Source organism: Rhipicephalus microplus, unplaced genomic scaffold (assembly GCF_043290135.1).
Source record: "Rhipicephalus microplus isolate Deutch F79 unplaced genomic scaffold, USDA_Rmic scaffold_34, whole genome shotgun sequence".
NCBI classification, from domain to species: domain Eukaryota; kingdom Metazoa; phylum Arthropoda; class Arachnida; order Ixodida; family Ixodidae; genus Rhipicephalus; species Rhipicephalus microplus.
The window spans coordinates 3,212,254-3,237,877 of record NW_027464607.1 but is presented as its reverse complement, the minus strand read 5'-3'; the positions used below and the strand labels follow the sequence as shown (position 1 = coordinate 3,237,877).

The following is a 25,624-nucleotide window of genomic DNA, read 5'->3' as shown; positions in this document are numbered from 1 at the left end:
ACAAAATTAGCGGACGACATCTCCGTTTTAGACACAAATGTGTCTTCGCCACTATCTTCTATACACTGCTTAACTGCCCGAAGTAGCTCCGAATGCGGAACCGAGTAAAAAAGGTCACTTACATCTACGGAAAAAAGGTTGTCTATTTCATGGTTTCCTCGGAAAAACCCAAATACTTCGGAAAAAAGGTTGTCTATTTCATGGTTTCCTCAAAAAAACCCAAATACTTCATCAGAACTTTTTGTTGAGAAAGGGTCATGAACTTCAAGAAGCTTTAGGGCTTTGAGCAAAAAACTGCTAACCTAATATTGCCAAGTTCCACGCTCACTAATGATAGTGCGGAGAGGTACGTTGACTTTATGTGTCTTAGCAGTAAGGGAATCCTTTTTGCTTCTGCTTATCTGTTTAGCCAAAGATTTAGCAGCCAGGCCGAAAAAACAAAACACAAATAAACAAACCCAATGCATGAATTACCCCCCCTCTAAGAGTGCATCGACCCGATGCTAACATAAGAACAGTCCACACAAATTAAAAGTTCGTCATCGTCCGTAGAAAGGTTTTAAGCGAACCACATGGACGACTTCGGGCCGCGTGCGTCGTCGTGATATACGGGAGTCCCCATCGGGGATCACTTCGTACGTTAGTTCGCCAACACGTCGTAGAATCTGGTAGGGTCCGAAATAGCGTCGTAGAAGTTTCTCACTGAGTCCACGTCGTCGAATGGGAGTCCAAACCCACACACGATCTCCAGGATGGTACTCGGCGTCTCGGCGTCGGAGATTGTAGCGTCCGGCATCCACCAGTTGCTGGTCCGTTATACGAGCTCGAGCGAGCTGCCAGGCCTCCTCCGCACGTTGGAGGTATCCTTGGACGTCGGCGTTGAGGTCGTCATCTTCTACGTGCGGAAGCATGGCGTCGAGCATCGTAGTCGGCCGTCTTCCGTAGACGAGCTCGAACAGTGTCATCTGCGTGGTTTCTTGAATAGCTGTGTTGTACGCAAACGTGACGTACGGGAGGACTTCGTCCCACGTCTTATGTTCAACGTCGACGTACATGGACAGCATATCCGAGATTGTCTTATTGAGCCGTTCCGTTAGTCCATTCGTTTGGGGGTGGTACGCCGTCGTTTTTCGGTGATCTGTGTTGCTTCACTGCGGAGCTCATGCAAGATTCCTTGCATGAGCTCCGCAGTGAAGGTCGTTCCGCGGTCCGTGATTAGGACCTCAGGGGCTCCATGTCGCAGCACAATTTAGTTAATAAAGAACTTTGCAACTTCTTGTGCAGTTCCTCTAGGAAGAGCGGTGGTCTCTGCGTAGCGCGTCATGTAGTCTGTCGCTACGACAATCTATTTGTTCGCGGATCGGGATGTAGGGAACGGGCCCAGAAGGTCCATTCCGATCTGTTGGAAGGGCCTTGTTGGGACGGCGATCGGCTGCAGAAGTCCGGCTGGTCTCGTCGGTGGTGTTTTTCGTCGCTGGCAGTCACGGCAGCTCCGGACGTAGTGGGTGACATCGGATGTATGGCGGGGCCAGAAGTATTTCGCCTTGATTTTTGTAATCGTGCGAGCTGTTCCGAGATGTCCGGAAGACGGGTCGTCGTGGCATGCTTCCAAAATTTCGTCACGAAGGTCTGCGGGGATGACAAGTAGATAATTTCGTTCTCGTTCCGGGGTTGAAATTCTTCTTCACTAGGATGGAGTTTTTGAGGCTGAATGCTGGTAAGTTGCGCTTGAACGCCCTAGGCACGGCGACGTTGCGTCCTTCGAGGTAGTCGATGATGGCGCGGAGGTCAGGGTCGGCACGCTGCTGGGCGGCTAGGTCGCTCTCTGTCACGATTCCGAAGAACGCGCTGTCTTCATCGGAGTCCTGTGGTGGTGGGTCGACGGGGGCGCGGGACAGGCAGTCGGCGTCAGAGTGTTTCCTGCCGGATTTGTAGAATATTGTAACGTCGAACTCTTGCAGGCGCAAGCTCCACCGCCCAAGACGGCCAGAGGGGTCCTTCAAATTGGCGAGCCAACACAGCGCATGATGGTCTGTCACAACCTTAAACAGTCTACCATAGACGTATGGGCGAAATTTTGAAATGGCCCATATGATAGCCAGGCACTCTTTCTCGGAGGCAGAGTAGTTTCTCTCCTCCTTCGACAGACCACGGCTTGCATAGGCGATTACCTTTTCGTAACCGCTTTGCTTTTGGACGAGGACGGCACCCAAACCGATATCACTGGCGTCCGTGTGCATTTCCGTTTCGGCGTTTTCGGCGAAATGAGCAAGCAGGGGCGGGTTTTGCAGGCGTTGTTGCAGCTCGCAGAATGCCTTTTCTTGGTCGTTTTCCCAGCTGAAAGGGGTGCTTTCTTTCGTCAGGCGCGTGAGTGGCTCTGTAATGCGTGCGAAATTTGCGACGAAGTGCCGGTAGTATGCGCACAGTCCGAGAAACCTTCGCACACCCTTCTTATCTTTCGGCCTTGGGAAGTTCGCAATGGCTGATGTTTTTGCCGGGTCAGGTAGGACTCCCGCGGCGTTCACGACGTGACCCAAGAACTTGAGTTCCTCGTACGCGAAACGGCACTTCTCAGGCTTCAGCGTTAACCCCGACGTACGAATGGCCTCGAGTACAGATTCCAACCTTGTGAGGTGTTCGTCGAAAGTCCGGGCGAATACGACAACGTCGTCGAGGTATACGAGGCAAGTGTGCCACTTCAGGCCTGCTAGCACAGTGTCCATGACTCTCTGAAACGTTGCGGGCGCCGTGCACAGCCCAAACGGCATCACCTTGAACTCGTACACACCGTCCGGGGTTATAAATGCAGTCTTCTCTCGGTCTCTCTCGTCCACTTCAATTTGCCAGTAGCCGGTCTCCAGATCCATGGATGAGAAGTACTTGGCGTGGCAGAGGTGGTCGAGGGCGTCGTCGATTCGTGGCAGGGGGTACACGTCCTTTTTGGTGATTTTGTTTAGTCTCTGATAGTCAACTCAGAATCTTAAAGTGCCATCTTTTTTCTTCACGAGTACAACCGGCGCAGCCCACGGACTTTTTGATGGCTGTATTATGTCGTCGCTGAGCATGTCATCAACTTGAGTCCGGATGGCTTCGCGCTCGTGTGAAGAAACGCGGTACGGTGACTCTCTGGTAGGTCGGGCTCCATCTTCGGTTATTATCCGGTGCTTCACCAAAGGTGTCTGACGTAACTTCGAGTTCGAGGAAAAACACTCGCTGTAGCGACGGAGCACCTCCAGTAATCTGTCCCGATTTTCTTGCGACAGCGCCGGGTTCACGTCGAAAGCATGTGGCAGCCTGGAAGCATCTGCGCGTGCGCGTTCAAAGGTGGCGACCGCGATCACTTGACTCGCTTCTTGCGTTTCTTCGAGGAACGCAATTGCAGCGCACTTGTTTAGGTGCTGGTACTCCTCGGTGAAATTGGTGACCAAAACGTGGGATCTGCGTTGCTTAAACCGCGCAATGCCTCTTGCGACAGACACACCGCGGTCTAGAAGCAACCTTTGGTCAGTCTCCACGATAGCGTCGACGTCAGGAGCAGCACCTTCACAATAGACGGCGATCATCAAGATTGCGCGGGGTGGCAGGGTGACGTGATCGTCGGCGATCCTTACAGCAGCACGGTGTCCGAGGTTCGGCTGCGGCGTCGTGGAGTGATCGGAAGAAAACGTTATCGACCTGGTCTGCAGATCAATTATTGCGCCATTGTCCGTCAAAAAGTCCATTCCAAGAATTACGTCGCGGGAACAGTTAGGCAAAATGACGAACTCCGAAGGGTACGTAGTGCCGTCTATGGTGACGCGCGATGTGCACATTCCACTTGGGGTCACGAGGTGGCCTCCTGCTGTGCGTACGTGCGGACCATCCCATCTGGTTGTAACTTTCTTTAGCTTGGACGCGAATGACCCGCTCATGACCGAGTAGTCGGCTCCCGTGTCGATGAGGGCGACTACGTCAAGGCCGTCGATGGACAACTGGACGTCGGATGCCGCTTTCCTCAAATTTCGGGTGCGTCGGGGCGTGCACGTGTTGATGGTCGGGCACTATGCGTCGTCATCGTCGTCTTCTCAGCGGCAGGCTTCGTTATTTCGGGTACGCGTCGCGCAGCGTAGCTGTCATCATTTTCGGGGGTCTCGTCAGGGTGTCGTCGGGTCGTCGGGATGAGGGCATGTCGTGAGTCATGGTCTTGCGTCGTTGGAGGGTTTTCATTTTCTCGCCGTTGTGCAACTTCACCTCCAAAGTTGCTGCTTTTAGTTTCCCCCTCGTGGGCTAGGGGACCTTCCACGGGCGAAGTCAGCATGGCTGCGACGGTTGGGGGATTGGTACGGGTAGGGCGACGGCGAACGGTTGAAACGGGATGGTCCACGGCTGGTGTTCGACAGGTATTCTTCCATCTCAAATGGGCGCTGGCCGGCTCGCGGGCGGGGTGCGTCGACGGAGAACCCACGCAAACCCAGCCTCTTGTACGGGCAGCGGCGGTAGACGTGGTCGGCCTCTCCGCAGTGGTATCACAGCGGACGATTATCTGGCGTTCGCCACACCTCGGTCTTCCTGGGCGCCTGGTTTCGGGTTACAGGGGGTCGGGCGGGCGACATTGGGCGGCGGTACGGCGGGGCCTCCTGATAACGGGTTGGGACGGGTCGGGGTCGACGAGCAGCAGCGGAGTAGGTCATCGCTTGTGGTTCGCAAGATGCTTCCGACGGCGTGGAATTCCCCAGTGCTTGCTGAACCTCCTCGCGGACGACGTCAGTGAGGGAGGCGACTTGGGGCTGCGGCGTTGCTGGGAACAATTTCCTCAGTTCCTCGCGAACGACGGCGCAGATGGTCTCCTGCAAGTCTTCCGTGGCCAATCCAGGGGCGTTTACCGGGTTCACCGAAAGGGTGTTGAGTGGTCTATCGTATTGCCGCGAACGCATATCCAAGGCCCTCTCGATCATCGAAGCCTCGGTGACGAACTCAGCGACGGTCTTAGGGGAGTTGCGGATGAGTCCAGCGAAGAGCTCTTGTTTAACTCCCCGCATCAGAAAGCACACCTTCTTCTCTTCTGCCATTTTGGGGTCAGCTCTCCGGAACAGCATCTTCATCTCCTCAGCGAACAGTACAACACCTTCGTTAGGTTGTTGCATTCGCGTCTCCAACAAAAGGGCGGCTCGTTCTTTCCGCACAACCGTAGCAAATGTTTTGAGGAATTCGCTCTTAAAGACAGTCTAGTCGGTTAGGGAGCCTTCATGGTTCTCAAACCACGTTCGAGCTGCATCCTCCAAATAGAAGAAGACATGACGAAACGTTTCTTCGTCATCCCACCTGTTAAAGATGCGGATGCGCTCCAGCTTCTCCAGCTACTCTTCCGGGTCTTCACGAGGAGATCCTCGGAATGATGGGGGCTCACGAGGTTGTTGCAGAACGACGGGAGGTTTGGTAGCGCTGGTCATGGTGCCTGCGTTGATCATCGTGGTTTTTACGTCTTCTTTCCTTTTTTTATCCGGGAGCAGTCTAAACTCTGGCTGAAGGCCTTGCTGTCGGCGGCTGACACGAGTTGGGCGTGCTTGTCGGCTTGGCAATGGCTTAGGGTTCATGTACCCAGCACCTCCACCAGATGTCACGCAGCAAAGGACGATGCAGTTGTCTATGAGGAAAACAAGTTTATTGGAGCGAACCTCTCCTCCCCTAACAACTGAAAAAAATACACAGGCGGCGAAGAAGCGGCCAGAAAAACGACGGGGATCGAATGACGCGGCATCGGCTGTGCGGGAATTTATATCCCTCGGCGCGAGGGTTTCTCGAATAGTCGAATTGTATCGGGAACGCCGTGATAGCGTTTGTTAGAAACGCTGTTCGTTCGAACAGCGTTTCTAACAAACAACGCTTGAAGCGTTGTTTCCATGCATGGTTCGCGGCACTATCGAACAACGCCTGAAGCGTTGTTCGATAGCGTTTGTTCGAAACGCTGTGGTAGCGTTTGTTCGAAACGCTGTGAAAACGGCGATAGCACAGGCCGGCGCAGCCAGGCCAAAAAAACAAAACACAAATAAACAAACCCAATGCATGGTTCGCGGCAGTATATACACCGTGTGAGCCATAACCTCAAGAAGGTGGCTTCCCGTTATGGTGTTCCGATTGTTTTTTCAGCTGCCAACAAACTTGCTCAATTGTGCCCACGTATCACATGCGATGAGCAAAGGGGCTGCCAGAAGCAGCACACAAGACTTTTTAGGCGCTGCGTACAAGGCGTGGTATATGGGACTTCCCTAGGCTGTGGAGTTCTATATCGGTCAAACGGGGCGTTGCATTAATGGCAGATTGAGGAAGCATGCCAATAGTTTAGACAAACGTGAGCATGCGCATCTTCCAGCGCACTGTAAAGCCTGCAGATGTGTGCCATTGTTTGAAAAAACGGCGATTCTTGGTAGGAGCAAAAAACAAACAGCTAGAGAGCTATTGGAAGCCTATTTTATCAAAAAGAAAGGGCCCGATTGTATCAGTGATACATCTATTGTATTGTACGCAACAGAAATGCATTTTTTGGATAACTTAGTGCCTTGTTCATGACGCTGTGCGATGTTTGTTGGCTGTGCACGCATGCGCGATTTTGTCTTCTTTCCAGTGTGTTTCCTAGACGGTCATTAAACAGTTGGTAGTTGGCGCTGTTCTGTCTTCTCTCCTGCTCTTCCTGCTTTACGTTATGTTTTTTGCACCTCAGTCTTCTGCACCACCCATAATAATTGGTGAGCTTGGAGATCAGGTCTCCTGTCAAGCGGACCTTTTCCCCCAAGACTCTCAAGGCCAGGGCCTTTGTGTTTTGCAATCAAGTTCCGCAAAGCAGTGCCCATACGCTTTTGGAAATGATTAATGCAGTCCTCTTTTTCCACTGGGATATACACATAAACTTTATCTTCTTGTAGCGCAAGGTAACTGCAACTGTCCTTGTCGCAAAGCGCCGTGGTGCCGCACAGGTTGTGCTGCTCAAGTGACCTCCTGAAGAGGATGAGGACAGCCTCAACCTCGTTTTCCCCAGCCTTCTTGTTCACTGTTTTTCCGACACTGGTGATGTTCCTTCCACGCTGCATAAGAAGGGTCACCTTCCTTTGGGCCCGACTTGCATCCAGCACAAAAGTCGCTCAAAACAACAAAGTCAAGCACCAGCCTGCTGAACAATTCTATGACGATGCCGCTGAACAATTCTATGACGGTGCCGAGACCGATATGCGACGAATGACCGCGGGTCATCTATGACCCATCAAATGATACCGCGATGTTTCCCATGTGCCCTATATTAAGTTCAGCGTAAAGTTCGCGAACCAACCACGCGCAGTCGCTCGTCAAATTGCGTGCAGCACGATCGGCCACGGGTGCCAACTTCGTCTTCACATAGTTTGCCACGTTTTTGTGTGAAGACCCTGACGGCTGATGCCCATCAACGAGAACACATCATTCAGCGTGGTCTGTCTGTTCCCCATTGCCTGCATGGCATGCGCGGCCAAAACCTTCACAGCAAAAGGTTCCATGCGTTCATCGCTACGTACGCGTGGCGAGCTCCACAACGACGCAGTCTCCCCACAGGTCGAACACACGAAACGGAACTTCACGGTGAGTCCAAATTCCCGGTCGTGGTGGACAATCTGCAGTTCTCCGTTGCAAGCCTTGCACTTTGCAAATGCCACCAAAGCGCTGTTCACTGTGTCCAAATCTATGATTGTGAATGTGGTTCCATCAGGCGGCCAAGCTGCTTCGTCGGCACTGTCAACCACGAATGCGCGTTTCTGCTCCGTCGCTGCAGCGGACGACAACTCCGATAACTTATCTTCGGCTTTAGCTCACTCCTCTTCCAAGTCAGACTGCTGCCGATAGATAGTATCTAGATGAACACGATTGCTGCTTGAAGGCTCGGCAGCTGACGGACTTTGCACAGGCTCCATGGCAACTGATGCAGTAGCTAGGCCCTCCAAGGTAGCGTCGACGACTTTGCCATGGGACGCGGAGAGTGTAGTGTCTCGGGGGTATTGCTGTATCACGGAGCACTTCTTGAAATTCGCTACTAGCGCCCTTTGCACCTTGTGCGGAATTCGCGCTCAGGATTTTACATTATGAAACTTCTCCGCTGACACTGAAGCAAAATGGTGCGCATGGATGCGCGCCTCAATACCCGGAGCAGACGAAGCCAGGAGCCTCCACCAGTAGGGAGGCAAGCTCAAGTCACGTACGCGAAGTAGCGAATAGGAAGGCGCTCTGATACTTCTTTTTGCCGCTCATTTTACAAGCTGCCAATGGTCGAATTGGACCCATTCTGGCGGGAATTTGAAGGCGAAAGACGGCTCTCTCAAATGAGACCAAGCGGGCCGCGCTGGCACACATGAAAGGGCAGGGGCGCGTCCCGAAAGGCTATAAAGCACCGTATAAAGGGTCTTAGTGGCTAAAATAATCATGTTATAGGCATGAAATTCACGTTATAAGTACACTAGTAGCTGTAGATTTGAAAAACTCAATAAAAAAACGAGTTTTTTCACAATTTTTCGGTCTCTACAACCCGTCTTCTCCCTTAAATCTTTTCATTATCAATTTCAGAGCAGTTGTTTATGTGGGGAGATGTTCAATTTCACAATTTGTGACTAGCCTAATTTTTGAAAATCGAAAATAATGAGCATAGGTTGGAAGATATGTCATCAAATTTTCTTCCAGACTTGGAGATGAGGAAACTGAATGCACCGATGAGGAAACTGAATGCGGGAGGGTCAGTCTCTGTGTTCTATCATACCGGAACTTCCTTATAGGTAAGTCAAATGATGGCAAACCCCGTGAGAACATCACCAAGCTAGAAACAATGCGTCATCCTAGCAGAGCATGCGAACTTATCTGTACTAACGATAAATTTAACCAAAAAAGGCCTCCCAAAAATACGTAATTAGGATTGTTAATTATGTATGTACAACCATTTTCAGTTACTGCAAATGAGCTGTTTACTATAGACAGAAAAGAATTACGAAGACAGCTTTGGGTGTTACGCAAGCAACCACTTATGGTGATCGCAAAATTAACTGTGTGAAGTAACTAAGAAAAATAAGCACTAACAAATACTGTATTTACTTGCGTAATGAATCCCCTCGCATAATGAACCCACCCCCACTTTGCCCTTGAAAAAAGCAAAAAAAACACTTTTTGTAACGTATCTGTTCATTTTATTTTGATATGACAGCCAGTGCCATTAACGATCGAAACAATATTATATCAAGCCTTTATATCATAAAATAACAACGCAATAAAAGTCAAAACATGGTTTTCCAACCATGCTAAACAGTTGCGAGCAACGGGAGCGCAGATGACGTCAATATTTGAAAGTCACGCCTTTTACGGCAAAGCGCTATCTGTAGAATGGAGGAGAAAACTCTTCGCCGATAGTGAAAAGCAAGCACAGCGGCACAAAAACAAAGCGCATAGCCTTCAAACTGAAGCGCCTGCGGCGTAGAAACACCCCGCGCGCTCGCCATCTCGAAGGCTATGCAAAGTGCAACCACACCGACCGCCCCGAAGGCGCGGCATTGTGCACCAGCAACGTTTGTGCGCCGCCATTAGACGCAGCGCTTTACTGCGAGAGCAATTATATGAAAACTCTCGGCTGAGTTTTGCCGCCGACGTGGGCGTCACTCATTGTATATCAATACGTACGTATCTATATGTGTGAAAACTCAAGAAAGAAAAAAAGCCACCCACGCTCAGCACCCAGCTCTTGCGGATGCGCCGACGCGCTAATCTCCCAAGCGCACTTTGCCCCGCGGATGGTGGTGAGGGGGGGGGGATAGATGATTGTGCCCGCGCGCTTATCCTTTGGTGGGAAGAATCGCGTGCCTTCGGCTTTTACCAGAGCGATTGAGTTTATTTGCCGGGCACACAAAAATAACTTTGCTCACTGGAGAGGCCCTGTTTGTGAAAAGAGTGTGTTTTTCAAACACAGTGAAGTAATGACTGGGACACTTGTTTGCACTCATCTGTACCTGTGATTTCATTAGGTGCGTCGATTTCGTTTGAACAGCGCATTACGTGTAGAGTGGTCAACATTGTTAGTTCACTCTCGTCCCGTGTGCGTTGTTTTTGTGCGTCATGCGTTTGTGAACAGTGCGCTGCACGTTTCGATCTCCTAGGTGTTCTCAGCGTTACATTCCAAGTTGTTGCTATCGCATTCATTGCTTTGCCCTTGCGGCAAAACTAACTTTTTTGTTGTCCGGTTTGTTGTTGTGAACTTAGTTGGGACACCTGCTGCGCAGGGCGTCTTGAGCCGGTACGCGAGCTACACGGCTGGTTACAAACAGCATGCACTGGAGCATTGAAACTGAGCGGCTGTACGACACTTCGGCGTTGATCAGTGTGCTTTCGTTACGGGCGGAAACTACAAGAGCTTCAGGCTACAAAAAGATTTGTCGCGCATTTTACGGGAACAAACAAGCAAAGCCGACCCGAAAAATTTTCGCTGTTGTAACTCTGGTGACTTTTGTCTCCGCGTAATGAACCCTCCCCCAAATTGACGTGAACTTTTCTGAAAAAGAAAGTGTGTTCATTAGGCAAGTAAATACGGTATCTCACATTTATTTGCTCAGGCAGAGATTTTTAAAATATATGGACACTTTGAAATTCAAAGTGTGTTTAGCGAAAGCTTATGCTCATTGAAGAGGGGTCGGTCAAAATGTAACATAATGCACGCGTCTCCTTCTTTGCATTAGTGGATATACCGGGCACAGCAACACTACGCTAGCCAAATGCGAGTGCTGTTTAGTCCAGCGTGACCGGCATCTGTTGACACGCCTCGGCGACCAGGTGATCGCCGAGTGTGTGAGGGAGAGAGGCCACAGCCGGCACCGTTCCCAAGCACGGATGAATGAAAGATGCAAATATGAGACATTTCATTTATTTATTTATTTACATTTCACCTACATCGCCGTGAGGCATTACGTAGCGGAGGTACATATACTAATTTGACTACATAGTTTTCAATCGAAACAATAGATTCAACAAATAAAACAGCACTCAAAATATTTTTGAGTGTCACGAAAGTGACAAAAAAATAGTCATTGCATGCTAAGTTAGTCCACGTTCGATGGCTGACGCGAGAAATATGGCTTGAGCCTTGACACGTGCACCACATCACTTTGTGGAAACCGACGGGAACGTCTTGAGGTGCCCTCAGGGAGAACTTCATACGTAACGTCACTGAGTCGGCGCAGAACTTTGTAAGGGCCGAAGTAGTGCCGAAGCAACTTTTCAGAGTGACCATGCTGTCGGATGGGAGTCCACACCCAAACTTGATCGCCTGGTTGGACGGTAACCTCTCGGTGTGTAAGGTTGTAGCGGTGTGCGTCGGCAGTTTGGCGAGCCTGAATACGGCGTCGGGCGAGTTGACGGGCCTCCTCGGCGCGTTGAGCGAACAATGCAGCGTTCGCGTTGAACATGCTCAGGTTGTTGGGAAGGAGCACTGCGTCTAGCATTGTAGTGACCTCTCGACCATGAACTAAGCGAAATGGGGTGAAACCTGTACTCTCTTGGACTGCTGTATTGTAAGCAAAAGTTACGTAAGGGAGTATATCATTCCAGTTCTTGTGATCAACGGCCACATACATTGACAGCATATCTGCAATGGTCTTCTTCAACCGTTCAGTGAGTCCGTTTGTTTGGGGGTGATAACCCGTGGTTTTCCGATGTTCTGTACCAGTTAGTCTCAGCACTTCTTGAAGCATTTCTGCGGTGAAAGCTGTATCACGATCAGTAATTATCACAGTTGGCGCTCCGCGACGAAGTACGATGCTGGTGACGAAAAACTGTGCGATTTTGGCTGCGGTAGCTTTGGGCAGGGCCTTTGTTTCGTTGTAACGCGTTAAATAATCGGTGGCAACCACAATCCACCGGTTTCCAGACGAAGAAGTTGGAAATGAGCCGAGCAAGTCAATGCCAATTTGATGGAATGGTGTCTTCGGCGTGGCGATAGGCTGTAGTAGTCCTGCTGGTCGGACAGGTGGAGTCTTACGGCGTTGGCAGTCGCGGCATGTGCGAACGTACTGCTTGACTGTCTTCGCGAGGTGGGGCCAGTAGTATGAGCGGCGAATTCTTTCCAATGTGCGCGTGTAGCCAAGGTGTCCGGATGATGGTTCATCGTGACAAGCATGTAAAATATCGTCCCGAAACGAGGTGGGTGCAACCAGTAGGTAAGTAGCCTGGGTATGGTCGAAATTTTTCTTATAGAGGACTCCATCCCTGATGCAGAACGAGGCCAGCGAACGTGCGAAGTTTCGAGGAAGGCTGCGTTTTCAGCCTTCGCGGTAGTCAATCAGCCGGCTTAGCTCCATGTCGTCGCGTTGTTGTTGAGACAAGTCGGCTGCTGATACAGAGGAAAGGAATGTATCGTTCTCTTCAACGTCCGCGTTCGTACTTCCAATTGGCGTACGTGAGAGACAGTCAGCATCAGTGTGTTTGTGTCCTGACTTGTGAATGACTGTAACGTCAAATTCTTGCAGCTGAAGGCTCCAGCGTGCTAGACGACCGGAAGGGTCTTCGAGGTTGGCAAGCCAGCATAAAGAATGGTGGTCGCAAACTACCCTGAATGGTCGACCGTACAAATAAGGGCGAAACTTTGTTATAGCCCAAACAACGGCTAAGCATTCTTTTTCTGTTGCTGAGTAGTTTTTCTCTGCAGATGATAGTGTTCGACTTGCATCGATGGAACAAAAGTAACGAGCATAGCGAATGCGATCCAGCGAGTCGTCTATTCGTGGTAAAGGATACACGTCTTTCTCCGTGCTCTTATTCAACTTTCGGTAGTCGACGCTAAATCGCAGGGTACCATCTTTTTTCTTTACTAACACAACAGGGGACGCCCAGGGACTGGTCGATGGCTGGATGACGTCATCCTTGACCTGTTGGCGTATAACGTCTTGTTCTTTTTGCGAGACTCTGTAGGCATGCTGTCGAATGGGTCTCTCGGTAGGCTCGGTGATGATACGACGCTTGGCGAGCGGTGTTTGTTTAACTTTCGAAGTCGTAGCGAAGCAGTCCTGAAATGAGCCGAGTAGCTTCAAAAGACGTTCCCGTTGTGCGGACGGTAGACCCTGGTTTACGTCGAGAGTGCTTGCGAATGTCATAACGGAATCGTCGCAGGACGAAAGAGCAGATAATGTTGAGGGACCAGGGACATCGGCAATATCCTCAAGGTATTCGATTGCAGTGTGTTTGGCAAGATGGTGATACTCCTCGCCGAAATTCGTGACAAATAGGCAAGCCTGCTTTCTACTGGGCTGAACAATACCTCAGGCAACGCAGATTTGTTGTGCAAAAAGTAGGGACAAATTTCCTTCTGCAATTACAGCATCGGGGACGTCTTGGCCACGTTCAACGTTGATAAAAAGGCTGCTGCAGGGAGGCAGAGTAACAGATTCGGAGGATACACGTAGGGCAGCCTTCGATGAGCGGGCGTTTTCCAGTTCGAGATGAAATGGGTCCTAGAACGACACCTGCAAGTCTCATAAATCAATAATTGCGCCGTGTTCGTGAAGAAAGTCCAGTCCCAGAATGAGTGGACGGGAGCACACAGGTAATACGAGGAAAGACCCTGTAAACGTCGAAGCACGGACTCGAACACGGGCTGTGCACAATCCAGTCGGCGTGACGAGGTGGCCCCCTGTCGTGCGCAACGGCGGTCCTTGCCAAGGGATAGTTACCTTCCTCAGTTGGGATGCCAGGGCGCTGCTCATAACCGAATAATCGGCACCGGTGTCGACGAGGGCAGTGACGACGTGATTATCGACGTGTACGGTGATGTCGGCTGAAACAGTCTTATGACTTTTGGAAACGACTGGAAAGTCAGAACGGTCTTTGCGTCGAGGGAGGCTCTTTGACAGTTCGTTGGGACGCGGCTTCACCCCCAGGAGCCGCGGTTTCTAGTTTCCCCTGTGGGGACTCGGTGACCGGCCTCTGAAAGGAGCATAAGATGACGAGGGAATGCTTGGTGAAGCGGGGCGGCAAGGTGATAGTGATCGTGATTGGGGGCGTTGACCAAGGCGAGGAGCTTGCTAGCCCGCAAGGTACGCTTCGATGTCACGGGGACGCTCACCGTAACGCGGGCACCGAGCATCAGGGTGAAAGCCACGGAGACCAAGTTGGCGGTACAGGCAATTACAGTAGACATGACCCGCTTCGCCACAGTGGTAGCAGAGTGGACGGTTATCTGGCGTACGCCACACGCTGGCCTTTGTGGCGTTCTGCCGTGATCCAGACGGACGATAAGTTGGTGCACTCGGAACCCTTGAGGCGGGTGGCCGAGTCGAAGAGGCGCACTGGAATCGATGGCTAGCCTGATTCACTGTCCCCATGGTGGGATCAGGGCCATGTGGTGCAGGAGATCGCAGAGCCGCCGCATAAGTCAGCACAGGGGCCTCAGGCCTTGTTGGCGCGAGTGGAATGACCACCTGTCGGATCTCATTTTGGATTAAGTCTGCGAGAGCACTTACGGGTGGTTGGGGTCCTGCTGCTTGGAGTTGGCGCAGCTCGTCCCGCACGACGCTTCTTATGAACTCTGCGAGGGCATGCCTCTCGCTGTCAGCCCCGATAGAGCATGCAGCAGGGGTCACGTCGTGGTGTTCATACTGTGACGACCGGTACTGGAAAGTACGCTGCATTGTGGTTGCCTCATTTATGAACTCAGCCACAGTCGTCAGTGGATTGTGCACGAGTCCGGCGAAGAGCTGCTCTTTTACCCCACGCATTAAATGCCGCACCTTCTTTTCCTCAGACATTGCAGGGTCGGCACGCTTGAAGAGTCGAAGCATGTCCTCGACAAACATCGAAACTCTCTCGTTGGGTCGTTGGTTCCGAGACGAGATAGCCTGCTCCGCTCTCTCTTTCCTTTCAGTGCTGCGGTACACATCACGAAACTGTCAGCTGAACTCTTGCCACGTCGCAAAGGAACCCTCGTGATTCTCATACCACATTTTGGCATAGTCTTCTAACGCAAAGTAAACTCTCTGAAGCTTGCGAGCTTCATCCCATTCGTTGATGTTGGCAACTCGATCGAAGTGGTCAAGCCAGTCATCAACATCTTCATAAATGTCTCCATGAAATGAGCGTGGTGTTTGCGGCGCATGAAAAACATGCGGGAGTAAAGAATAGGCGTCGTTGGTTTGACTCGCCTGGTTGGTAGTTGAAGTTGCCATCTCGTCTTGAGAGAGGGGACCGTGTTCGGGAGATAGTCCTCGCAGGCGGCGACTGCTTCTTGCCGTGGAGCTGTAGCTGTCTCCAAGTAGCTCGGTGTGTCGGCTGAAAATCTGCAGCTGAGGCGCATTTACCCAGCACCTCCACCAGTGCCACGAATGTAATAACAGAGAATCGATGTCTTGCTCGCCCTCAGACCAGGAAGCATAAGCCCTCTTCTTTCTTCACTTCCAAGTGATTCCACCTACAGTTGGTGGCTCATACCCATTACCTGTGACAATATGATGCAATGTAATGACTGAACTACCCCATTTCTGGCCAAAATGAGAGCACAGGGGCACTGCAACTATAATGAGGGCCGAATGGGTAGTCAACTATGCCTCAAGATGAAGGCAAGTGAAACGCGTTTCTGCGCCTTGCCCTCCCTTGGCACTCACCGGCGTCCATCCTTTATCGGGCAGCTCAAGCACGAAGGTGCAGTGGGCGTAGCACTTGTTCAGCGACCGCTCCACATCTACCGCAATCTTGTCCAACTGCTCGTGAACATAGTTGCGAACGATGGGCAAGTTTCGCAGGCTAGCCAGCAGGCCGCGTCGGACATTGGGCACGAATCCTGCACACAAAATTCCAGGTGGTCAACATTTCCGGAGCCCTCCACTAGTCGCATAATCTCGTCACATAATCTCATCACACTTCTACAATTTGCTACAAATTGTACCATCACACACGTCAACTAGCCGGTGCGGGCCAACAAACAACTGCCAATTTTTCGGCCTATAGTGCTACAGCTGACGAGTCGCGACCGCAACTGCTCTCGTTCACTCAGATCACAGCTAAGAGCAGCACAATTGTAGCACAGAAATATGTGCTTTCATGGGCTTTCTTTGCAGCTGGAAAAAAAATTATACACGTGAAGCTTTCTTTATCACGAATAATGGACCAGGGAGACGCTCTCAAATTTTCCAAATCCCGTTTTTTGCCTTAAGTCATTTTAGCTATTTGGTTAAATGATCCTAATTAACAAGTTACTAACAGTGCTTGGACCATTTTGATAGACCTGTAAGATGAATATTCGCATATTCACTCCCACACATTTTTATCGTTCAGTCTTGTTCACAAACAAAGTGCTTGATTGGGCTGGTTGATGCTGCATGATAGGCGAAGAAAGTGCTTACAGCGCAAACGACAGGAGGGGATAGAAGAGATGGGAACAGAGCACTGAACTAACAACCAAAGTTTATTGGAAACCAACTGCAATATATAGGAAAAAAGAGTGTGCGCATAACCACGCAACATCAGCAAAATCACACATACATGTGCCAAATGGCCTACCTAATCAAGAGCCAGTCATATCAGTGGACCCAAGATAACTAATTTCACAGCCGTAAAGAAAAACCAAAGGTACACTGACACAGCAAGCACCAAATTGTTGAATGTGGAAGGCTTCACTAATCTCGTGCTCGCGTTGATCTTTATATTGCCCCGTAATCACACACGTGTTAAAGATTGGCTGAAAACCACACTTTTTACAATGGGCCGCCAAGTGGCTGGGAAGAGAGCCTTTTAGAGAGTAAGCGTGCTCCCTCAACCGATCATTAATGCATCAGCCTGTGTGCCAATGTAACAGGCTGCGGTCACCTGGGCTGTGTGCTCCTGGCTCCCCGGATCCTGCGAGCCGATCAGCCCTGATCGCCTGCCTCTCCCCCGGCCGGATGGAACCCTTCTGTGGCTAAACTTGGACGAGATCGGCGCTACCATCTGGCAACATGGAACTTCGATATCGCCTAGTGACGTCAGCCGAGGCGCATATAAGCTTCACTCTTCATCCGCCAGCTTTGGGCACGACGCAGCATTTGGGATGGGAGACTTACGGCCACTGGTGTTACAGGCTGCGGTCACCTGGGCTGTGTGCTCCTGGCTCCCCGGATCCTGCGAGCCGATCAGCCCTGATCGCCTGCCTCTCCCCCGGCCGGATGGAACCCTTCTGTGGCTAAACTTGGACGAGATCGGCGCTACCATCTGGCAACATGGAACTTCGATATCGCCTAGTGACGTCAGCCGAGGCGCATATAAGCTTCACTCTTCATCCGCCAGCTTTGGGCACGACGCAGCATTTGGGATGGGAGACTTACGGCCACTGGTGTTACAGGCTGCGGTCACCTGGGCTGTGTGCTCCTGGCTCCCCGGATCCTGCGAGCCGATCAGCCCTGATCGCCTGCCTCTCCCCCGGCCGGATGGAACCCTTCTGTGGCTAAACTTGGACGAGATCGGCGCTACCATCTGGCAACATGGAACTTCGATATCGCCTAGTGACGTCAGCCGAGGCGCATATAAGCTTCACTCTTCATCCGCCAGCTTTGGGCACGACGCCGCATTTGGGATGGGAGACTTACGGCCACTGGTGTTACAGGTCAGTTACATGAAGGGTGCTTCCTGTATCAAGTGCAGTCATGCCTGTTTCATTGCGGTGTCGTGCCCACCAGAGTTTTACGATGTTCTCAAGCGTTTGTTGTGTATTTCACGCAATCTCTGTTCTTCCGTTCGAAACTTACTGCTCATGCTCGCGGGCGATGTGGAAACAAATCCGGGACCGATGAGTAAAGCCGAAGCGGACGCTTTCGCTTCGGTTTTGCAAACAATTAAAAAGCTAGAGGCTGAGCATGCCACAATGTTAGCCGATCTGAAACGAGTAAGTGGAGAGCATGAAACTGCCAAAAATCAGATCAAGCTACTAGATGCTAAAGTCGCTGCCCTTGAGGCAACCATTGCATTGCAGCGAAACGCAGATAGTCCTTCTGACAGCTCCCTCCTCAAAGTTTCAGATCAGTTGGCAGCCATTTCGTCCCGATGCGACGATGCCGAAAATAGGCAGTGGCGATCAAACCTTCTATTCTTTGGCATAGAAGATAAGAAGAAAGAAGAATGGGCCACGGCGGAGCAGAAAGTTATAGCGTTTTGCTCTAAATACTTGAATTAACGACCACTAGTTCACAATTCGAGCGTGTTCACAGGCTAGGCAAATTCACTGAAGGAAAAAATAGGCCCATCATAGCAAAACTAGCATTCTATAAGGACAAAGAGCAGATCTTGTCTTGTGCACGCAAATTAAAAGGAACAACCTACTCTATTGGTGAAGACTTTTCCCCGGCTACACGACAGGCAAGACGCAAGTTGGTAACCTTCGCGAAATCTCAAAACAAGGCTTTCAAAATTTCAGTTGACCGCCTGCACATTAACAAACAGGTTTACATTTATGACGTCGCCAGTGATGATGTTGTACTAACTAACAGATAGCTAAATAACACGTGCGGGCAAGATCGGAATATGACTTCGCCCTTTCAAGCCATCACCACATTATCGCTATCGTCTACTAACATCTGCAGCCTGATGCCAAAACGGGATTTGTTATGTTCCTTCCTTGACGATTGTGACTGCGATATTCTTGCCTTCACCGAAACCTGGCTATACCCTGACGTAACCGATAACGAAGTTCTCCCTGATCGCAGAAATTTCAGCATTTACCGAAATGACCGTACTGATAGGCGGGGTGGAGGGGTTCTTCTCACAGTAAAAAAAACTTTACAATTGTATGCCATCAAAGTACACTCTAACATAGAAATTATCTGGTTAGCATGCTTAACAAAGTCCGCCACACTGCTCATCGGAAATTGTTACCGACCTCCTGACTGTAAACATTAATTTTTGGAAGAACTGCGCAGTAGCATCACTGAGGCCATCCATCTCTGCCATACCGATTCCATATTCATCTTTGGTGATTTCAATTTTCCCGCGATTGACTGGAACCAGTTGTCTTCCCCTTGCCGCAAGTCTACAGAATTTATCAACCTAACCTTAGACTTTAACTTATCGCAAATGGTGAATCAGCCCACTCGTGGTTCAAACATCCTCGACCTAATTCTCACCTCTGCTCCTAAAACAGTAAACACCATGCTGAACATAGATGGATTCAGCGATCATTGTCTTCTTCAAGTAACCCTTAACATTCAACCACCTTTCTCTGGCATTGAACATAAAAAAATCTGCGATTACAATAAAGCTAACTACAGCAAAATCAACTCCGAACTAGAAACCTTCTACAATGACATATTCCTGCCATCCTCTTCCAGTCGTGACGTCAATGATAACTGGATGCTGTACAGAGACAAATTATGCGCACTGGCAAACTGGTATATTCCACTTGTTTCGGTCAAAAATAATAAAACAAACCCCTGGTTTACTAAATCCATCCGGCAGCTCAGAAATAAAAAGAAGCGTCTATACCGCGCGGCTAAACGACTTGGTACGTCCTCTGCATGGGAGGCGTACAAAAATGTTCTGAAAATATACTGTTTCACAATTAAATCAGCTAAACAAAAGTATTTCTCTAATGATTTGCCTTCCCTTCTGAAATCAAATCCTAGAAAATTCTGGAATCAAATATCTGCGGAACACGATGTTAAACGAATTTCCTTGCTAGATGATCACCATGCTCCCCTCTCAGATAGTCATTGCACCTCAGCATTTAACACCTTCTTTTCATCCGTTTTCACCCGGGAAGACCACGCCGACGTTCCGAACGTTCCCGATCTCAACATAGATTATATGCAACCTATTGAAATAACGCCTGAGGGTATCGCACTTCTTGTCACTGATCTTAAACTATCTACTTCAGCTGGCATTGACGGTATAAATTCCAAACTTCTGAAAAACACCCTTTCTGTTTCTGTTAATATCCTGTATCACCTTTTCAGACAATCATTAGCAACAGGCCAGCTTCCCATTGACTGGAAGATTGGTAAAATAGTCCCTGTGTTTAAAGCCGGCGATAAACATTCACCCGAAAGTTATCGCCCCATCTCTCTCACGTGCATCTGCTGCAAACTCCTGGAACATATAATCGCTTCTCATGTTTTCAGGCACTTAGAATCTAACCATTACTTTTTTATCAACCAACATGGATTTAGAAAAGGTTTTTCGTGCGAAACACAGCTGCTGGAATTTACGTCAGAACTACATTGCAACATGAACAATAACCTTCAGACTGGCTGCATTTTTCTCCATTTTTCAAAAGCATTTGATCGTGTACCTCACTGTCGTCTGATTTCTAAATTATCTTCACTCCGATTAGATTCGCTCACTTTATCTTGGCTTCGAAACTTTCTTTCACTCCGCCAGCAGTTCACGGTAATAAACAATATCCAATCCCCTCTTTCCCACGTAACCTCAGGTGTACCGCAGGGGTGCGTCCTCGGCCCCCTGGTGTTCTTAATTTATATTAACGATTTGCCAATCAGCACCTCATCTCGCATGCGAATTTTCGCCGATGATTGCATTATATATCGCTCAATAACCTGTACCGATGATCACCTAACACTGCAAAATGACCTCAACAAGATTAATGACTGGTGCAAAGAATGGCTTACATCGCTAAACAAGCAGAAGTGCAAAATTATGTGTTTTACACGCAAGCAACATATTTCTAGCCATTCGTACATAATTGATGACTACCCTCTGTCGTACGCATCATCCTACAAGTACCTCGGTATTCATTTCACACCAAATCTTTCTTGGTCACACCATATCACCACCATTTGTGCGAAAGCTTCAAAATCATTGGGTTACTTACGCCGCAACTTGCATAGCTGTCCATCCCATGTTCGGCAGCTAGCTCATCAGACCTTCGTTCGCCCACAACTTGAATTCGCCGCATCGATCTGGTCCCCATACCAAAATTACTTAATCAACATGCTTGAAGCTATTCAAAATAGGGTAGCCCGATTTATCTCACGAAATTACGACTACCATAGCAGCATAACGGAAATAAAACTTTGCCTTTCTCTTCAACTGTTGAGTACTCGGCGGGATATTTCTCTCCTATGCCTCTTCCATAAGTATGTTTACAGTAACAAACCATTCCCATTTCAACTCGATAAACCTTGCGTTACATCTCGTAGACTGCATAATAACTTAAGTTTCACGCGATTATATGGGTCAACGAACGCCTTTAACTTATCGGCTCTTCCTCGCGTCATCCGCTTGTGGAATGATCTCTCGAATGACATTGCATATCAATCAGACCCCGAAAAATTCAGACAACTTCTTCACTCTTTCTTTCAGTCATAGACACTTCGATTGGTTCCTTTTTACAAGTATTTGTTGCACCTCCTGTATCGTTCCAGTGTAATTATATTCATTCGTTTTTTTCCATTTCCTCCCGTTTTTTTTTTTTTTTTTTTTCGCTTCACACTTTGTGACCGCCTGCATTTTCCTACTTTATAATGTTCTTATACACACGAGAAAAACTCTCTTATCGCCCTTTATTATCCTGTATTTCTTAAACAAGAACAAATTGCTTTCTGCGCGCTGCTCTAAAATATCTTTGGCTACGTGTGTGCTAGGTGTTTTTTAGTAAGTGTATTGCGGATATATGTTCTCCTCCCACCAGCAATGTTCCGATGTGTAACTTCAAATGACTTTTTGTACATTCTCTCTTTAGTGACATATAACGCGTTATTTTTTGTTGTGTTCTTTCAAAGTTTGATGTTTCCTTACGGTTTTGTCGCGACACGCACCCTTTGTAACCCCCCTTACACAATGCCCTGCAACAAGGGCCTGTAAGGTATTTTTAAATAAATAAATAAACAGAGCCCGCATGTAAACAATATCTTGTATACAATCGCTAAAACACATTCAACATAACGCTTAGTGCATTTCTTAGTGTATGCTTCTTTTTTCGGCCTTTCACTGTTAACCCTGCGACATAGCTCAGTGAGCTTGTCGCGCGCAGAACACAACTCGTACACCTATTTTGCCAGCGACCTTCTTTAGCCTATGGGAAACCTCGTGTACGTAGGGAATGACAGCCGTGCTAGAATGTCGATTGTTGAGTAGGCTATTGCTTTGTCTCTTATCAGGCACATTTAATGACGTACGAAAAGTCTCTGCAATGGAAGTTAGCAGGGGATTAGGAAAACCTGCTTGTTGAAGGCGGTGAACTTGGTGTGAAAACCTGCATTTTATCTGGTGGTGACAAGAGAGAGAGTTGCCTTTAGGGAGGAAAAAGCGATGCTACACTTGACTAGCTTAGAATGGACGGACATAAAAGGAAGAAGGAAATTAGTTATCTAGGGTCTACTGATATGACTATCTCTTGATTAGGTAGGCCATTTATGCGCAATATTGCTGATGTTGCGTGGTTATGCGCACAATCTGTTTTCCTTTATATTCGCAGTCGGTTTGCAATAAACTTTGGTTATTCAGCGCTCTGTTCTCGTCCCTTCTATCCCCTCCTGTCGTTCGTGCTGTCAAGCACTTTGTTTGTCAACCAGTCTCGTTCAATTTTCGTCAACACCTATACCTAGCTGCTGACCAGTAGACGAGAAGTAATACATATATCCTATTTGTTATGGCCTACTGTAGTCCTAGCCGCTTATCAGTGAACGAGAAGTAATACATATGTCTTGTTTGTTCTTCCATACTATAGCCACAAACACAATGATGCGAGATTTATAATGATACTATATAGTGCGAGAGCGTGATCTTGTGCATGACAAGTGTGGAGATGTGCATTCTGGAACGTACTGTAAGGCTGGAATAAATAACTATTTGTATAGGCCTGCCGACGCATTCGACCAGCAGTGACTGACGATTTGGAATGCTGACGAATGTGTGCATGATGCTTCCGTAGGCGGCACGCACATGAAGGCTCCCTAGTCTGAACGCGCCCATAGCCACTGTCACTTCCTCTGAATGTTGTTTTGATCTACAGGCAAAAGCAAGGTCAGTTTCGAAAACTGATTCATCTTCTAAAAGCTGCTGCGAAATATCACACAGCTTATAAATAAAGCTGTAAAAAAAAAAGAACTGGGCACTCAATTTCCCCGAAACATGAAATTGCCATTTAGATCACGGTTTGCAAGACCTGTCAGCATGCTCATTCAGGGGTGCAAAATCATACGACTGCAGCTGATCACATTTTTTCATCATGATTTACCCCTTGGTAGAAGCTCTGGAACTGAACCAATCATTCATAATTAATTTTCACCAATGTGTGGATCGATGTAGATCGAAGTGCAAGGTGTGACCGCCGTAAAAATTTAACGCAATAAATATTAGGATCGTGCGCAGAGAAAACTCACAACTCTGAATGAGGCACTCGCATCCGTAGTTCTCCCGTTTTCCCACAATCATAACAGAAAGGTTGTGGCGGTAAGAATGCTGTGCTGCTTCCCACAAAGCGAGGAATTCACTTGCGCAGTATTTTGTAGGGCTATGTGCGCTAAACAAAAATGTAAATTTACCCATGCTTGTCATGTCAACTGCGGCCCGTCTTTAGATTGAAACGTACAATGAATGAAGTAAAGTGGTTGCGCGCATTTTTTGCAGCAAAAAATAACTTTCTTTACCGTTCATAGTTATTTAATTTTGACACAGTATTACTCGTTACCTTTTACAGAAGCAGCGAACTCAGCCTCCATTGTTTTCATTCGGGTGGCCATAGCAGACGACGCCGGCAGTCAGGCATTATGAAAAGCGCAATGCTTTTCCAGGGCAGTTATGTATCACTTCATGAAGTATGGGAAGAAGCTCCAGCAGTACATTACCGATTTCGTTGAATGAAGTACCATAAGAATAACAATAAAAAAGAAGACACAAGGGCTGTGAGCTGCGTGCGGGAGGGTGACTGAGCAATACAACTACGCACGTCACAGAGATGCTTCCGCATGGTGGCGCCACGGTATGTCCTCGTACCCAATAAAAAATAATAAATGTTGTACAAAATGTTTCTATTCACACAGACAAAAAAATTAAAACTGAGGTGCTGCTTCATGGCTCGTGCCATGGGGTGAAGCATTCCTTAGTTTTTCACAAGACACAAGTCAACTCGTACACATTTCTCTGTTTTTTTTTATAAGAGCCTGTAGGTGTTCCAATATAGATAGACACCAGTGAAGTGATTAATCCTTCTATACATCAGATGTCCAATGAACTTTACTATTTTTTCTAGCGTCATCTCTTAACATGAGCAATCTCTTTCCTGATAGGTTGGCACGCAATATGGTGCGCAGTCCTAAAACGTTTCGCGCTGCTCCGAAGTTTGGGTCAAGGTGTGCTCCGTTGCCCTTCCTGTCATGAGGAAAGTTCTGCAGCTGGCACCAGCACACCGCGCCCCAGCGATGTGTGAACCTTGCACGTAATTAGAGTAGCCATAAGATTGTGCACTAAGGACTAAGGTCAGCAGCTATTCAATTGCGGCGAACTAGACAACTTGAGGCTGTTAACAAAAGAAATGTCTGAAAGGCTACAGATGTCAAAGACTGGATTTGCCGCAAAAGAGTGGCTACTTGGACTGACTGGTATTGCATTTTTGAAAGAAATATACTTCCTGGGTGCGCAGGGAACGTTTAAGAAGGAACATAGAGCAGAGAGATAGGACAGAGCGCACACTTACAACCAATTTTATTGCACAGATGGCGGGAATATATATACGGTCAAGAGGGCGAGTAGATCACGCAAAAGTGCCCCATCCGTCAATTTGTCGGATAATGAATACAAGTACCTGTTCAGTTAAGTTGTCATTTCAAGCTTGGAATAAGGTGGTCAGGCGCATGCGCCGTCATTTGTCCTTTCTTCTGCATGTGATCTCTTCGCCCTTTTCACTGTATATATATTCTCGCCATCTGTGCAATAAAATTGGTTGTAAGTGTGCACTTTGTTCTATCTCACTGCTCTATCTTCCTTCTTAAACGTTCCCTGTGCAGTCAGGAAGTATATTTCTTTCAGAAATGGATTTATCATTACTTCAAGATATTTTAGTTTTATTTTTGTATTTTATTTTGAGTTTTTGAACAGATATTGAATAACGCACTTTATTTCTTTATTTTGTTCATTTACATACTTTGCTGTTCCTATTCACTTCTGTCATAAATCTGACATCACACCCTCTAAAGAAGTACGAGCGCTCCCTTGCCCACTTTGCACGATATTTATGCACATTTAGTCCCCGAGAGTGTTTGCCAGTGCCACTTGTATCCAAAGCAGCCAGTGTGGCACTCGTTTTAACAGAAAGTGCCACGAGACACATGGTCTTTACTCGAGGTGGTAGCCGACCAATAAACGCTTGCATGCTACGTAAGGCATCAGGTCCGCCGAGAAGAAACCCTTGCTATAAAAGAGTGAAAGAATGGTATTTGTTCAAGGAGCTCGTTCATTTGTTCGAAAAACAAGCTGCCAGTCTAGCCGAGTAATGCAGTGGGGACATCATACTGTCACAGGGTCGTGACATGGATGAAGGAAGCAGACTCAATGTTCAGATGAAATTGTTTATTCGGCTGAACTTGAGGCCAGGAAACTGAAGGTCAGATTACAGCAGCACAAGGGCACTGCTAGTGGCCAAAAGAGTGTTGGCAATTGATCAACTGACAAGTGGTGAAGCGTGGCAGCA

The 25,624-nt window shown here is 48.4% G+C and overlaps 1 protein-coding gene across 10 annotated transcripts in view; it reads right to left on the bottom strand.

Annotated features, from left to right (window-relative positions):
• Sply (Sphingosine-1-phosphate lyase) overlaps positions 1-25,624 on the bottom strand; it is a 707,429-nt gene that overhangs the window by 532,886 nt on the left and 148,919 nt on the right. For all 10 annotated transcript variants that reach the window (XM_075884539.1, XM_075884541.1, XM_075884540.1 and 7 more), the window contains one exon: positions 15,618-15,793. In XM_075884539.1, coding sequence (XP_075740654.1) covers positions 15,618-15,793 — 176 coding nt within the window. The remainder of the gene's footprint in view (positions 1-15,617; positions 15,794-25,624) is intronic.